This window comes from Taeniopygia guttata, chromosome 2 (assembly GCF_048771995.1).
Source record: "Taeniopygia guttata chromosome 2, bTaeGut7.mat, whole genome shotgun sequence".
In the NCBI taxonomy this organism is placed as follows: domain Eukaryota; kingdom Metazoa; phylum Chordata; class Aves; order Passeriformes; family Estrildidae; genus Taeniopygia; species Taeniopygia guttata.
The window spans coordinates 4,818,437-4,835,843 of NC_133026.1; the positions used below are offsets into that span (position 1 = coordinate 4,818,437).

Consider the following 17,407-nt stretch of genomic DNA (forward strand, 5'->3'; position numbering starts at 1 on the left):
AACCTAGACGTTCCCAGCACAGTTTATGACTTTGTCATCTTGCCCTATCATTTATTGCCTGGGACAAGAGACCAGACCACACCTGCCTACAACCTCCTGTCAGGAGGGAGTTTTAGAGAGAGATAATGTATCCCCTGGCTTCCTTTTCTCCAGATTAAACACCCCCAGCTCCCTCGGCCGCTCCGTGTAGGGTGTGTGCTTCAGCTGGGATTCTCCAGCTCCATTCCCTGCTCTGGACCCTCTCCAGTCCCTGAATGCCCTTCCTGACTGGAGCCCAGAGCCAGACCCAGCACTGGAGGTGGGACCTGTGTGTCCCACTGGCAGGGAGTGTTGGGGATGGGCTTTGTCAGAACTCCAGCAGGGAGACTGGGATGAGCCTGAGCTGCAGGAAATCACAAGTTTTACCTAGAGAGAGCCCGGGCTGCAGGAAATCACAAGTTTTATCCAGAGAGAACTTGGGGTGCAGGAAATCACAAGTTATATCCAGAGAGAGCCGGGGCTGCAGGTAACACAAGTTTTACCCAGAGAGAGCCAGGGCTGCAGGATATCACAAGTTTTATCCAGAGAGAGCCTGGGCTGCAGGTAACACAAGTTTTACCTAGAGAGAGCCCGGGCTGCAGGAAATCACAAGTTTTATCCAGAGAGAGCCTGGGCTGCAGGTAACACAAGTTTGACCTAGAAGAGAGCTTGGGTTGTAGGAAATCACAAGTTTTACCTAGAGAGAGCTTGGGCTGCAAGAAATCACAAGTTTTATCCAGAGAGAACTTGGGCTGCAGGAAACACAAGTTTTATCCAGAGAGAGATTAGGCTGCAGGAAATCACAAGTTTTATCCAGAGAGAGCCCAGACTGCAGTAAATCACAAGTTTTACCCAGAGCCTGGGCTGCAGGAAATCACAAGTTTTATCCAGAGAGAGCTTGGGCTGCAGGTAACACAAGTTTTACCTAGAGAGAGCCAGGGCTGCAGGAAATCACAAGTTTTACCTACAGAGAGCCTGGGCTGCAGGAAATCACAAGTTTTACCTACAGAGAGCCAGGACTGCAGGTAACACAAGTTTTATCCAGAGAGAGCTTGGGCTGCAAGAAATCACAAGTTTTACCCAGAAGAGAGCTTGGGCTGCAGGAAATCACAAGTTTTACCTACAGAGAGCCAGGGCCGCAGGAAATCACAAGTTTTACCTACAGAGAGCCAGGGCCGCAGGAAATCACAAGTTTTACGCAGAGCTGGGCCATGCTGATAAGAGGAGACAGGTGAATCCCTGGAGGAGGGCTCCTCTGAGGGCTGTGAGGGAACGTCCCCTCCGCGCTCTCCCGCCGCCGGCTGAGGGCTGAGGGCGGAGCGGCGCTGCGGGGGCGGAGCAGAGGCGGGGCGGGCCGCGGAGCGAAAGTGCCGGGAAGGGGAAGTCGGAGAGCGGCACGATGGCCACGGCCCCATCGCAACCCGCTGCCAGCCCCGGCCCCGGCCCGCTGCCGGACCTGCAGGCCGTGCCCATGGTAGCGCTCAACTACGGCGTCCGCCGCCGCCTCGGCCTCTACCTGAACCCGCGGGCGGCCGCGGCCGCGGACTGGACGGCGCTGGCGGAGGCGCTGGGCTGCAGCTTCCTGGAGATCCGGCGGCTGGAGAGGCTGCCCGACCCCACGGCCGCGCTGCTGGAGGAGTGGCCGGGACGCTGCCCCGGCGGGGCCACCGTGGGGCAGCTGCTCGCCGTGCTGCGCCGCCTGGGCCGCCACGATGTGCTGAGCGACCTGGCCGGCAGCGTGGGTGAGGCGCTGGGATGGGGAGCGCTGGGAGCCCAGGAACAGAATATCCAGGGGAATCCTCTTCTTGGTGCCTGGGAGGGAGGGGATGCTCTTCCTCGATCGGTCCTTGCTTTTCGTGTTGGTCCTTCCTCTTCGCGGTGATCTTTGATGTTCGTGTCGCTCTTCGCTGCTCTGTCCGCGGAGGCGAGATTAAAAAAAAATCCCGCTTGAGAAGAAGAGTCTTTTACAGATGATGGAGTGACATTCTCTTTGTTGTCGGAGCAGCTGTGCTGTGGAGACCCTCAGCCTGGACAAGGGGAGGCTCCGGGGAGAGCTCAGAGCCCCTTCCAGCGCCTAAAGGGGCTCATAAAGGAGAGAGAGGGACTTGTTTTGTGCGTGAAGGGTGATAGGATAAGAGAGAATGGTTTTGAACTAAAAGAACAGACATTTAGATTAGATATTAGAAGATTATATATTACATTAGTTATTAGGAAGAAATTATTCCCTGTGAGCATGGTGAGGTCCTGGCACAGGTTTCCAGAGAAGCTGTGGCTGCTCCATCCCTGGAAGCGTCCAAGGCCAGGTTGGATGGAGCTTGGACCAGCCTGGGGTAGTGGAAGGTGTCCCTGCCCATGGCAGGGGGTGGAATGAGGTGACCTGTAAGGTCCCTTCCAACCCAAACCATCCAGAGATTCACAGAAGTCTGACCTGGCTTCCAGGAGAGATGTGTGCTGTGTTTCTGCTAAGCATGAGCACTGCAAGGTAACCTGGAGGCCTGTCTTATCACAATTAAAAAGTTTGTGTGTCAAAAGATGCTCTTAGCCAGGTTAGCCAGGAGACAGTGTGAAAACTGTGATTTGTGGGTATAGTGTGATAGGAAGATGTTTGTTGGGGGAGATGAGGGATGTGTGGGACTGGATAATGTCATGGAAAAAAAATCCATGCAAACTGAAAAAATCGAGGCAAGTCATTGGGAATAATTAAGGTCCTTGTGCTGTTCTGATATCTTCTTTCTGGGCTCTTTGTATTCTTTGTGGTCAGAGAAGTTCAGGGAACCCAGCTGTCATCGGAAGGTGAAATTCTTTGCTGAAGTATTTCCAAAGCCAGAGAATTCCCTGAAGGCCTGTGTTGTATAACAGAGCTTACCGAGTTAGCAATGAGGAAGTAATAAATGTCACTTCCTGTTACTCATGGAGATAAAGGAAGATGTAGAAATCCATTTCTGTTGAGAACCTGACCAAAAAGCAGTGGAGGATCCTGTGGTTCTTCCTACTTAAGATCACAGTCTGAAGGAGGCCAGGTTTTGGGAAAGACAAAAGCATCAGTGTGCTTTGTGTTCTGCTTATCAGAGGTTCCTAACAAATCTGGGGGGCTTCACAAAAATGTTGGGATCACCCAGGCTGGTTCTAGCCCTGAGCTGAGGATCTGTCTGTCCCACTGGAAGGGAATGTTGTGGATGGGCTTTGTCAGAACTGGAATAGACTCCAGCAGAAAGAGTGGGAAGAGCCTGGACTGCAGGAAAATCACAGGTTTTACCCAGAGCTGGGTCATGCTGATAAGAGGAGACAGGTAAATTCTTGGAAGAGGGGCTCACTAAGGGCTGTTCAACAAAAATTCTCTCTATGGCTCAGGAAATTCCTTAACTCTGAATAGTCCAAAAAGACAGATTATAAAAATAAATTGTAGATTATATGTAAAAGATAGATTTTAGGGAAATACATACATATATATATTAGGGAAATATCTCTGTAAGCTTATTTTATTCTTAGGTTCCCCCATGGACACCTGGCTTTGTGCAGTGCTTGAGACAGGATGGAGCTTGGGGCCTCACCAGTGTGACTGTTCCTCTTTTATGATTTTTGGATGAGAACTGCACTGAGAGGCTGTGACCTGTTGCTGGGAGCTCTTGCAGATCAGAGATATTTACAAAGGTGGATATTTCCAAGGAAAGGGAAAGGAAAGGAGAAAAAGGAAGAGGTTTCATGTACTCTTGTGCATGGCATTTCCTGGTACCAGGGGCATCTTTATGTACCACTGGAACTTCTTCAGTGGGATCAATATCAGAGTCAGAAAATATCAGTATTGATGTCCCAGCAGCTTTGCTCTAACTGTGAACTTCCTCAGCAGTTTATTTCTCTGTAGAATCATCTTCAGGGAGGTGAAGCTTTTTACTTTGATACATTTGTGCTCTTTCCTGCTGAAACACACAGATTTTTGTTTCTTCCCTGACCTGTTACAAAAGTGCTAATTTCCTGCCTGAAAGTTCCTGGATGTGTTTTTGCTGTCTTCTCATCATGCTACTGATTTTGTGCTTTAGATTTCATGTTTCTATTCTTTTTTTTTTTTTTTTCAATTCCTGTTTGACTGCCAGAGGAACGTAAAAGCCTGGTTAGGTGCTTGGTGGAGGAAGACAGCTTAGAGGAGTTTCACTTTATAGTCCCAAAGTCATCCCTGATCCTTGTTCACTCTCAGTAACCTGCACAATCAGGTGCTGTTTCCAGCTGGGGACTGATCCATCCCAAATCAGAGGAAAGGAGTGAAGACTAAGAGCAAATACACCAAAAATGAACATTTCTGTATTGAGCACTATGCAATGCTGTTAAATAATTGCCTCTCCCCTATTCAGCAGTATTTTGGATTGTGAAACGGGCTCCCAAGGGAAGCAAGGCACACTTGAAGTGGTGGCTGTGTGCCAGTCCTTCCTCTGAGACTGCTGAACCCGCTGGCAGCTTTATAGTGACTTTAATCATGATTTCAAAGATACTGTCTTAGCTGACACACCTCACCCAAAACTCAGCTGGCAGAGAGGTGGGACCTGAGTTTGGGCTTTAGTGAGGAGAGATGTGAAATCTGAACCTTCTGGCTGGTAAAGAATATGGCTGATTCTCCCCTCTGCAGGATTAGGGAGGCTGAGGGGAAGAGAAAGGCAGATTGGGAATGCCTCGGCCTCAGGAAAAGCTTTGATCAGACCTGAGCCTCATTAGATTGGAGATAATCCAGAAACAAGATGCAAAACTGAGATAGAAGCAGGGGATGGGCCTCAAGCTGGGGCTGCTGCAGACCTGCTTGTGCCTGGTTGTGGCACAGGAGGACTCACTGGGCTCCCAACAGCATCCTGCACTTCCAAGGGATCTTTTACTCTGCTCTTGGACCAGTCAGCTGTGCCAGCTGATCAGTATTGATTAACACTTGTTGGATTTTTTTTTTTAATTTTAAGTAAAGGCAGAGTCTCTAGGGAGCTTCATCTTTTTCATAATTCCTGTTTTCAAATCTCCTTTTACTTTCATTTCTTCTGCAATTACAGGGTAGCAGAGGCTGCAGAGTTTCTTGCTGGTTCTCCAAAGGCCTCACATTTAGATTTATGATTTAGTTTTAAACCAAGTCTGTTTGTAATAGATCTGTGCCCATCACTGACCAGATTGGGAAGGTCACAGCAGTGACTATGACAGGTCTTTGCCCTTCAGTTATCCCAGGGTGGGGTTCATGTCACTGTGCTTGGGATAAGAGGATCCCTGTTCCTGTTGCACAACATAAAAGCTGCTTCAGGGGCTCCTAAAGATTTTACATGGTCCTGCTGTATGTGGTGAGTGTGGATAGTCATTGTCACCTGCAGTTGTCCTGGCTGGCAAAGGCTGTGGTGTGAATCAGCTTTTGTGTGTCTGCAGAGAATTGCTAAGGTTGGAAAAGTCCTACAGGATCATTAACCCAGCACTGCCAAGGCCACCTCTAAACCCTGTCCCCAAGGGCCACATCTCCACATCTTTTAGATCCCTCCAGGGATGCTGACTCCACCACTGCCCTGGGCAGCCTGTTCCAATGCCTGACCACCTTTCAGAGAAGAATTAATCCTAATATGTTCCCTAATATCCAATATAAGCCCCCCTCTGGTACAACTGGAGGACATTTTGTCTTGTCTTGTGGCTTTTTACATGGGCAGAAAGACTGACACCATGAAAACCTCCCCAAATACTCCAAAGAGCAGAACAGTGAGAACAGATAGCAGAGTTGGGACCTGCTCTGTACCTTATTCCTGATATTAAAGGTGTACTGGGACATAGTAGAGCTAAGGGGAGAAGGAAGAATAAAACAAGTAAAAGAAAGTACTTAAAATATCAAGTGTGATTTTCAGGAATTAATTGCTAGAGGAGGTGGTGAAGGCAGCATCAAGATGTTCAGAAAGAGGTGAGAGAAATTCTACATACTGAAAAAACCAGACAGGGGGTTTCTCTCCAGCATCCCTGATCCATGAAATAGCTATTCCTGTTCTAATGAACTCCAGCAGTGTAAACCCACGTCACAGGAGCCTCTTGCCCTGGTTGTGTGTTTTTGCAGAGGAGGACTGTAAGAAGTACTTGCAGAGGAAGCAGGAAGAGGCCAACCAGCCTCTCCAAGTGCCAGCAGTGGACAGCAGCGTGCCAAAGACGTCGGAACTGATGGGCATCACCATCAGGGATGATCCGTATGGTAAGAGCCCCTGCTTCCACTGCTGCCTGGTACCTCCTGTAGGAATCACCTTCCCCATGGGAAAAACTGTTTGCTTTCATCATTCCCACAACTCTACATACCCCAGGCCAGAATGCTTTCTTCATTTTTCCTGTTTCTTAGAGCAGAGAGGGAAAGCAGCCCTGGGAAACACTTCACCCAGGAGCAGGCTGGCACAGAGCCACTGGACTTCACAGAAGTATGTCCCTTAGCGCAGCCTGACCCAGAGCAGCAGCTGCTGAAAGCTCCAGGGGTTGGAGCCCAGGGGGAATGGTGTCAGAGGTGATTTCCCTGCCTGTCTTTGGCAGGTGGAACCACCTTGAATGAAAAGGAAGTGGGTTTGAAGTAGGACTGGGTGTGCAGTGGGTGGAGAGAGGAAATGGGTTCTGTGTGTGTGCACTGCTGTGTGTGCAGCCCTGCATGTGCAGCCAGGTGTGTGCACAGGTGTGTGCTGGCCAGTCTGACGTCAAGTGGCCACCTTTGCTGCATGTGTGGACATCATTAACCATCCCCAAATGTCCACAGAGCAACATTCTGGTGTTTGTACACAGCAGCTTTGCCTGACGTGACCCCCAGGTTAGCATCGTGCCCCTGCAGCAGTACCCTCAGTTTGACTGACCTGGCAGACATTCCCCTTCTGCTTCACTGCATGCTTCTTGGGCTGAGTCTGCCTGCTGGGTTGATACTTTCCTCAGCAGCTTTTAGAGCCTGACCTATTTTTTTCACTGTGGTAGGCTTTAACTGGCATAAAAAATTGAATATATCTGTAGTGACATTGATATGAAAAAAACTAACACAGTTGGAAACTATCCAGCAGTATTAAGGCACTTAATTATGAGGAACATTGCCCTTAAAATGCAGCACTTTAATATTTGGATAACTGCTAAATAACCAAGAGCTGCCAGCCATTAATGTAATTAGAAAACAGGCCCATTAGGATATGACTTCAGGTACCCAGGTTGGATATCTTAGCCATAAAAACGACAGGTTCCAAATTTCAAGGCTCACCCCACAGCTCCATTGACAGCAGATGGCAGGACATTGCTGAATGCTGTTTTGCTTGGGAAGTTTGAATCTCTGTGACCTGAACTAGGGAAAAAGAACCCAGAGCCACACGGATATTATAGATGTGAAACTCTCAGTGAAATTCCAGCGTGTCAGGGCTCTGAGTTGCATCCCTCCAGCTCCACCCAGACTCCCTGTAGCTGGATGTTACTGCCTCCACAGATTTTGCTTGTCTGCAGCTCCTTTCCCCGACCCCTGCCAGGCAACGTGGTTGTGTGTGAACAGCCTGGCCAGTGAAAGCAGCCAGGGCACTGGTGAGTGTTACCTCCTGCCAGCCCTGTTAAGGACAGGAGTCTGGGCTGAAGGGCAGCTCATCTAATAAAAGGCTAAATTACCTTTGCAAGTCTGACCAGAGCTTTTCTGTCAGACTCATGATCCTCTGAGTTAAAGTCTGTGGGAGCTCTTGAAAGTTCACTGCAGGAGTGAACTTCATTTATAGCAGAAGATGACAGCTACATTTTTAATGGTTTCAGGGAGTGGAACAGAGATATTTGATGCCTTCATCTGCTACTGTCAGAAAGACCTCCAGTTTGTCCAGGAGATGATCAGGGAGCTGGAGCAGACAGAGTTCAAACTGAAGCTCTGTGTATTTGATCGGGATGTCTTGCCAGGAGCCTGTGTGTGGTCCATCAGCGGAGAACTTATAGAGAGGAGGTAAGTGAACTGTGGCTGTTGGGGCCAGCTCTGAGTGTAGTGGAACATCACATTCATTTTACAGTGATGTCTGCAGCGTGGTGCCAGTGAAACAGCAAAAATCCACAAGAATGTCTTAATGGGGTTTGCTTTATGCTCTTGGCTCAAGAAGGATGATTCAGGCTTTCCCCAGTGTGTCACTTCATTGTGTTCATGAGGAAGGTGCCACCGTGGTGATGCTGCTTATGCTCAATCTCCTTTCTTTGCCTTGTGTGTCATATATAGACACAGGATCACATAAAGGTTGCACAGACACTGTGGACTTCACTGTTTCCTCATTTTTTTGGTATGTGAGTGCGTATCTGTAATCAGGTTTTTCTGTGTAACATCACTATGTGTCTGTCAGTCACTCCTGCTCTGCAGTTATTTCCTGCTGGAACACTGACAGGTCTTTCTCCACTGGAGCAATTAAAAACCATCTCATTTGACATTTTATTTGTTTTCTCCCCTGTTTAATCTCCAGGTGTCGAAGGATGGTGGTTGTTGTTTCAGATGACTACCTGGAAAGTGATGAATGTGATTTCCAGACCAAATTTGCTCTTAGTCTTTCCCCAGGTAAGATCACACAAATATCCCATTTACAGCTGCACATTATCCTTTTATTACAGTGACATCCAAACCCTCAGCTGAGGTCAGTGGGCACTGTATACCACTGGAACTAACAGGGACTTCATAATTTGGCTGTGCAGGCAGGGGCTTGGGCTGGGTCCCTTGCCCTGCTCTTTACCTTCCCCATGAGCAAGAAGCTGCCTGTGCTGCACTACTCCAGCTGTCAGTGGGATAATGCTGCCTGCTCCAGAAATGTCAGAGCTGCATGTCAGGCTTGTGAAGGGCTTCCAGACCCACAGGAAAAATTGCTGCTAAGGAGACAAGTAGTATAATAAATCCAGGATGTGAGTAAAGCTGGGAATTAGGTGACAGGTAATGAACATGCAGATTTCAAAGCCAGGCTAGGTGGGGCTCTAAGTAACCTGGTCTAGAAGGTGTCCCTGCCCATAGCAGGGGGGTTGGAACTGGATGATCTTCAAGGCCTCTTCCAACCCAACCCCTTCCATTTTATGATTCTTGCAGGGATCCTTGAGTATTGTGGATAGGTAAACAAAACATGGAATGAATGTTCAACTTAGGTTGGGAAATTTTTACATATTTTGCTCTGAATTGAAAAGCCACCAATTTACTTCTGCCAAGTCTGTTGTGATTGCTCTTTTCTAGGCAGTAGTCATTCTACAGTTGTGTGTGTTGCTGGGGAGTAAGTGCAGCCCAGCCTAATAGTATGGAGGATATGTAGAAGTGGGAAGAGTATCTGGATACAAAAATCTCTTTTCTAGATGAGGCATCTGACATGCTATTATAAAGGACATGCCAGAGGTTAGACTGGGAGCTGGTGGCAGAGTCAGGAATTCACTTCATCTTCCTTGACACACTAATTTCATATGGTATCAGTTAATCCACTGAGCACTCCCAGCACTTTGTATCAGCCCCCAGTCATCAAGATTTGCAGAAAAGTCCTTTTAGTTCTTCACCAGTTTTTGTGGGCATCACACCTTCCATTAGAACAGGAAAAGAAGTTCCATCTGTATGGAATGCCCTGAGCTCTGCCAGTGAGAACACAGGTGGAAGTAACAGGCTTAGAAAAGTCACAGTGTTTACCTGTTTGTTTGGGGTGTTAGTAATGCACAAAAGGGTTTGGTGGCAGGCTCTGGGATTACTCCAGCATCTGCTGCAGTTATGAAATTTTGGTTATTTGCCTCATCCTGGTCTCAGTGTCATCACTTGTGCTGTGGTGCACAGCGCAGGTGGTGGCAGGTGTCCCTGTGGAGAGTTACAAGGGGAGAAGCTCCTCTGTGGAAGAGCTGCTCCTTCAAGCAGCAGCAGTCACAGGGAGGGTGCTTTCACCTCACGTGTCTCAAAACCAGCAGTCCATGTTAGCAGAGGGATTCACTGGGGAACATCTGCAGCCTGAGTAAATCAGGACCCAGAGACTTGCTCTCCAGAGTGAGAGCAGGTTGCATTGTATTCAGATGATGCTCAATCAGGAGCACACCTGGATCTTGTGGTGTTTGTGCTGGGGTGGGGAGGGAATGGATGTGGGCTCTGTGTAACCCTCTCTGTGGGACCTCTCTTCAGGTGCTCGTCACAAACGGCTGATTCCAGTCAAGTACAAATCCATGAAAAACGAGTTTCCGAGTATCTTACGGTTCATTACCATTTGTGACTACACCAATCCTTGCACCAAAAAATGGTTCTGGACGAGACTGGCAAAATCCCTCATGCTGCCCTGATGCAAAGTCCTGAGAGCTGGGTGCTCTTGTAACCTGTCCTGGCTGTGCCTTCGGACCAGGGGTGTCCTTGACACAGGCTCTTCCACCACTTCAGAACCTGGATCCTTGCTTGGAGCCTGAGATTGGGAACAAAGAACTCTGTCCAGCACTTCTTCACAACTATGAGAGGAAATAAAGCAACTGTGTGGGTGTTCCGGGTTAAGTCAGTGAGCAGCAGCATCCAGCATTTGTTGAGTAAGCACTTTCACTAAAAATACTGAAAATACACATCTAAAGAGTGTCTGACACAGGAAGACTCTGTTGTAAGAATTAGCAAGACCTCAGAGCCTCAAACTGCAGGTTTTGTCAATGTTTTAAAGCTACAGTAACATCGAGGCTTGTGAGAGTTTTACCATATTGGACAGGTCTCTCTCTATTCAGGTCACATTTGATTCAGTGACCTTATGCCAGCATTTAATATTCCCAGATATTACTAAATTTTTACTTCTTCAGGAGAAATTCAGAGTCCTAAAATACATCTTTTCAGTGACAGTCCTTACTGCACAAATCAGGGGCTGCTGTTGCTCATTGATTTGACCAAGGTCTGCACATCAGTGGGTCCAGATCTCAAATTCTTTCACCTTTAAAAACCTTCTAAAACACAGCAGCTTTTGGGATGTCTCAAAGGCACAGGGCTAAACACTGAATGAGTGTATTAAATTGACATTTGGGCTGTTTAAAACATGGAAGCGAATGTTACATTAATAGGAAAGAGCCTAATTTAATTAACTGCCACAATAATCACTGTATTTCTGTGACTAAGGCTCGGAGCAATGTCAAGACTGCTCTGCTTATTAGACTTGGCCTTGAATCCTGCCTGTGACTACTGGATCTCATCAGTGCTCCAGGGTGGAGGTCAGGAGTTCTACCCAAAGGAGTGTTTAAAGCAATCCATTGGTGTATTAAACAGATTTACAGTAAATATTGACTTTTTAAGTTGGGGAAGAGAGGAATCTTGCTTGTGTGTCTGCAGTTGCTTGAACTCTGCCCCTTTGTTCATTACTTCAGCCACTGACCAATGTTGATTTTACAGCTTAATGTTTTACTAGTTTACATTTTTAAGGTTGCATCTGGATGTGATTTTATTTTTTCAATTTCAGTTTTGTTTTAAAGCATTACCAGGGCTGAGGCAGTGTCAGTGTCAGTGAATGAACCCTTAGCAGGGATGCTGCCAAATCCTGTCCAGGTGCTGCTGCTGGTTCCTCCCGGCTGACAGCAGCAGCCCCTGACCTGAGCATGGTGGAGTTCATTCACACACATCATGTTGGCATCAGGAGCCATTTTTGGATAGACCCAAGAGCTGGGTGTTTCTTCTGCAAAAGTAACTGCTGCCATCATGCCAAGGTGACATTTGCACCTTCCTGTCTCGCTAGAACAAGTGAGAAGTCTGTGGGCACGGGAGGAGAAAAGTTAAGCTGATGAGGGGTTTCTGAATAGTTTGTTTTATTGCCTTGGGGGCCTCTCCTGCAGAAGTGGAGACAGCTGCTTGCCTCGGGCTTTCTGCATAATCGTGAAATGTTAATTACAGAAGAGGTTCAGGAGGCTGCTTGATCCCCAGCGCTCCGGGGGCTCAGTGAGTTTTCATACCCTGGGGAGCCTATAAACATCAATTATGGGTCATTACTGGCAGGATCGAAGCAGATTCCTCCTCTGGAGCGCTGGAAGGGCTGCGGTGGCTCCATCAGAGGGGAGCCCGTGCTGTGGACGCTAGAGGGAGGCCATGGCCCACGCTGCGCCCTGCGAGGGATCCAGGAGGGATGGGGAGACACGGCCGGGATGGCCCAGCACCACCGACATGGAAAACCACACGTGGGTTCTCCTCCTCTTCCCCTTGCTCCCTCTTCTGAGCAAGGGATCCCAAAACCAGCGAGAATTTCGGCAGCTTGAACCTTGTGCGGCATCTTCAGAGTCCTGATGGTTTGGGACTTGGTGTTGCATATGAGCAGGAAAAATGATGAGTTTTGTAATAGAACATTTGGTGCTGGTTCTGGAAGGGCAAGCAAACAGAGGAGCTGAATTTCTAAATGTTTTTGAGTTCAAATAGATAAATGCCATATCCCAGTTAGTGGTGAAAGATGTTGGGATCTTATTACCACCCTTCTTGTGGTGCCCTCGCCCTTCCCTCTGCTTGGCTTGGATGCTGGGAAGGTCTTATTGTTATGGGGCTGTTGCTTTATTACAAGTTACTATTTATGTTATAGGCTAAAATAATGATTTTGGGGTAAAGAAACATAATATATGCTTTAAATATGTATCCTTTTCTATGTAAACCCCAGAGTTTATGCACTTCTGACATTTCCATATCTGCCTTGTCACAATAACTTGAAGTGTGACATTTTGAATGATATAAAATATAATTGTTGTGAACCATTTGCCCATTTCAGTGGCATTTTGGGTGCTCCTCCCCTCTTTCATGTTCAGTGGAAGGGGAAAATTTTTGAACACATTTAAAAAAGGGATTTATAAAATTGCGTTGTTACAGGGTTTATTTTGTTTCTGTCCCTCATTGAAATTGTCTTAGTTGAGTCTGTTAGTGACAAATAATTTATTTTTATATACAGACATATATATTTATAATAATTTTGTGTCCTGATACAAAGGGGGGAAGCATCTGTTTTTATAGGCATTCTGAAAATAGAAAATGTTTCTGTTTTTCTCCTCAAAAATCCAAACTTTTGCTACTTGTGAAAACCTTTTAAAATAAAGGATGTAAACCCAGCAGGCTGAATCTGCTTTGTGGGCATCCAAGAACAAAACTCTGTCTCAAAATGAAGTTTTAAGTGAGGAATGATATGGGATAGTTATTTTCTTTTCATGTTTTGGCTAAGTAACTTCATCAGAGGGGATGATTGGCTGTGCCTGGGAGAGAGAGAAATAGAGTTATGCCCTGCTAGGAGGAAAATGTATCAAGGAATTATACTTCAGACATGTGGTTCCTCTCCAGGTCTCATTTTTTATTTAGTGACCTGTGTTGCCATCCTGGATTTCTTCAGGCTGGGAGGGATGGAGCCAGGGCTTTGTTGGGATGCTGCTCCTGGTCCACACCCTTTCAGCAGGGATTATGACAGGGCAGCAATCCGGGGGATTCTGCCAGTTTTATTTCCTTTGCCTTGCAGTCAGTCCGAGGCAGGGAAGAAATTCAGAAACTCAGCAGCTGCCACAGGAGAAGATGAAGGATCACTGCACCACAGAAGTGAAGGAATTCCTGGAAGTCGAGGCTGAGCTGCTCTTCCCCATGGGAGGGGCCATATAAAGCACATGAAGTCATGTCTCTGCTATGGCTGCTATGAACATATGGACAGCAGTATGGAAACCATCCCTGCGTGGATTATTCTAGATGGACACTGCTGGCAAGAGCAGCCTGCCAGGAGGGTCCCATTCCCTGGAAGTGCTGGTATCCATCCCACCATTCCCAGTGCAGCTGCACACACTGCCCTGTTCTGGGGTTTGGAGCAGTTAATGATTCTTGTCTGTATTTCAGCCTGAGCTCTGATTTAGGGCAGGTTGAGGAGTCCAGCAGCAGTGGCTCTTTTCCAGCTGTCATTCCCCTTGTGCTGAAGAACTATTCCCAGTCCTCTGTTTTACTTTGCTGCAAAAATGTTGCTGCCATTTCCTCATTTACTGGAGGGGACAGTATTTACCTGGTGAAACTGCTGCAGAATGTTCTCAGCTTCAGAAAGAAAGGGTGAGAGGTCAAGGATTGACCTCGCTGCATCAAATTCCATCCTTCATTTTCACCAATGTGTCAAGAGTTGTGTTACCATGGGGGAGGCACTGTTTGGTCCAGAGGGCACATTTACAGGAATAAAATTAGCATAGGGAAGAAAGAGTAATTATGCATAAAAAATAGCTGGGAAAATGTTACTTGAGCATCCTGGAAACAGTTTTTAATAAGGCAATAAAAACCAAACCCCACGAGGTTCACACTGCTGGGAAACATGCTTATAGAATTTATTAAAGAGCACCTCTGTCACACCATTTGGGGCTTTATAACATGTGCTGTGTACAAATATTTCGCTAAAGGTAATTTTCTCTAGGTGTTACAACCATTTTCGTATCCCCACTAGGACTTTGAGATGACTTTGAACCCAGCCCAACCTCTTGATCAGCACTATCAAGCCCAGCCCGGGAAAAAAACTTGTTTATTTTGCAACAAAATCTGCAGTCAGGGGACTGAATAGTGTTGTATTCACTCTGGGGCTGTGTTGTGCTGTGAAAGGTTAATTAATTGAAGCTGTGTTTAAGTCTTAAGCAGTTCCAAAGTCTGATTTACTAACAATGCATTTTCTGTTCTGCAGCAGAACCCAGCTTAGCAGTGCCTTTTCCTCATCCTGTTGCCCTTACAAAGCTGCTCATGCCATGGCAGAGCTTGGGGCTGTCCTTGCCCGCCCTGATCCTTCTATCTCAGCTGGGCAGATTGTTTCCACAAAGGCAGGGGATGCATCCCTGCAGTTCAGATCATGAAGTTTGTACCAGCTGCTCATGGAGTTTCTCCTGCCTCACAGCCAGTGGAAGGGTTTTGATTCCCATTTCCCCAGTTCCAGTCTTGCTCAGGGTAGGTTTTGGCGGGGCTGGACTGGAAGGACAAAATGAATGTATCTTAAACTTAACTGTGGCTCTCTATAAAAGGTTGCTTGGAACTTTTTCCTGCTGCTTCCACACACTTTCCCACTGCCTTGGAGAGCAGGACAATGTGCAGTGTGTGCAGCTGAGCCCAAGGACAGCACAGCTGTTCCATCCTGTGCTTCCAAGCCTCCCCATCCCAGCAAACACAGAGAACCCCCAGTGAGGAGGCAGGTGGCAGATGGCTCAGAGCACAGAGGCACTGGGAGGAAAATGCCAGCGTTTTCTCAACAGCCCAAACCGTGCCTGACCAGACAGATTTTGCACAGCTCTCAGTCCTTCCATGCATTCCCACAGGAAAAGAGTAAAGGAGTGTCTGGCTGGGTCCTGCTGGCTCCTCAGGGGAGTGGCTGCTTATTCACCTGTGCCGAGAGAGCAGAAGGACTTTGCAGAGGAGGCAGTGGGTGACATGATACAGGACCACGAGGGGAACCCTTCCTTCAAGACCAGTGAGAACATGGAGGCTCAATGCTACCAATCTTCTCTGGTTTCTTAATGAAATCAAAGTCATGAGGTGATAAAATAGGTCTTTATCCACTGTTTAGGATGTTAGTCAGGAATTCATGGGGAATATGTTCAGGCAAATGTGGGGTTACCATGTAAGGAACTTACACAAAATGTTTGCAGCATTTTTCTGGCTCTGATCTTCAGCTCTGTCCACCTTCTGTGTCAGCAGAATGAGATCTATGAGCTGAAACACCTGAGGTGTTTAACTGCTCATGTGTCATTTCTGAGGCTGTTGCCTCAGAAACAAATACCATTCAGGAGGGGAAAAACTGGGAAAGCAAACTTGGAGTTCCACGTGCTCCTCCCTGTCCCACTGGGGCCATGGTAGAGCCTCCAGTCAGCTTTACAGCAAAATTTTCTGAAGTATTCAGAAATTTGGGTGACAGATTTAAAACTACCGATTCATGGAAGATTTAGTGTTTGATTTTCGGTAGCACTTGACAGAGACCTACCCAGTGAATATACAGGGAAATGAGATTTCAAGTGCTTTGAACCAAGGAATAAACTGGACATTGGCCTTAAAATATCACTGTCTCAGTATCTCTAAAAACTTGCACAGGTATGTAAAAACTATAATTTTTCAGTATCAGTAAAGGGCTTTTGAAGTCTTTAGAAAGGCAAAGAAGAGAAGTATCACATTTTTTTACTTTAAATCTATTTAGTCTTAAAATTAATATTCCCTGCTTTTCCTAACAGTTATCCTCTAGACTCCTTGGTGCCCTCACCTTTTTTCTAGCACTGCACCTGGCATCTGCTCAGCTGTGTTGTGTTTTTGAGCATCAGGAGTGGAAGCTTTTCCCTCTCAGAATCTCGCCTCATCAGCATGCTGCTCTTGGCAGACGGGCTTGTCTTCAGCTCCAAGACATGCATATTGATCAGTCATTTCCTTTTGTTACCTTGCATCCTGCCATCGATTTCAATTGTTCCCTACTGAAGAGGAAGCATTCAGTACACTTACAATTACCAACGACAAAATTTTTGCTTTCCACACCTTTTGCCAGGCATTGCCTGCGCTCAGCTCTCAAGAGCTGTGGATCTCTCTCCCTCTCAGCAAGCAGCAATCTGTACAAATCATGCAGCAGTCAATTTGTGCCTATTAAATAAATTTCTGATTCTCTGTGACAGCTTTCTCTGCTGCATGATTTCACACTTCAGCAGTTTGTTTCTGAGGTGCCACGTGGGTTTTTTTCTTTTTTGAAGGGGTGGTGGTGATAATCCATTTTGTTTGCAGATACCTTACTCATGTCTTCCCAGATCCTCTTTCCTGTACAACTTCAAATGACCACTAGTGAGTCTCCTCTTGTGGCTCCTCATCAGCCCACAGGGCTCTTCCTGGGCTGTTCCCTGGAGTTTCCTGCTGCTGAAGTGGAACAGCTTCTCCAAGACAAAGCTGAAGCTTGGTCCTCTATGGTGCAAAATACCAAAGCTGGGAACTGCTGTGATTCATTAATTCCTCTCCTTCTTCTTTCCAGATACCTTCTGAGATTTTTCCCATCTTTTAAAAACATTCCTGCACTCTCAGAGGGATTTCATTGCAAATATTTTCTGAAGGTCTTGTGTGGAAGGACCTTGGTCCCCTCCCACTGTCTCTCTGATTCTAGGTTTTCCTTTAGATACACAAAAAGGATCCTATTTTTAGCAGCTGCAGTCAATGGCACAGGAATTCACGAGTAGGGAGGAAAGGATGTGAACTATTGAAATATATTTTTTTTCAAATGAGATCTCTTTACATTCCTATCACCACAGTAATGAGCCATGAGTCACTGTTACACTGAACTATTAGACCATTATTGTAAACTCATGTCACTAGAATCTGCTAATGTGAACCATAAACCTTGCCTGCCCTCCACGTTGCTGGGTTTGAGAAGATATTAGCCATTTATAAGGATAAGAACAGTATTCCCTCACAAATTTTATTCCCAGATGGCAAGAAATGAATGAAATCTTATTCAATCCTATCTTTCTCTTCCTAGGGTTT

General features: G+C 46.7%; 1 protein-coding gene across 1 annotated transcript; it reads left to right on the plus strand.

Moving 5' to 3' along the window:
• Positions 1-1,341: 1,341 nt before the first annotated feature.
• MYD88 (MYD88 innate immune signal transduction adaptor) lies at positions 1,342-13,017 on the plus strand. The gene is made up of 5 exons (XM_072925285.1): positions 1,342-1,760; positions 6,071-6,202; positions 7,759-7,939; positions 8,442-8,533; positions 10,106-13,017. The coding sequence occupies exons 1-5, from the start codon at positions 1,418-1,420 to the stop codon at positions 10,258-10,260; spliced, it is 903 nt and encodes a 300-aa protein (XP_072781386.1). The 5' UTR covers positions 1,342-1,417; the 3' UTR covers positions 10,261-13,017.
• Positions 13,018-17,407: the final 4,390 nt, after the last annotated feature.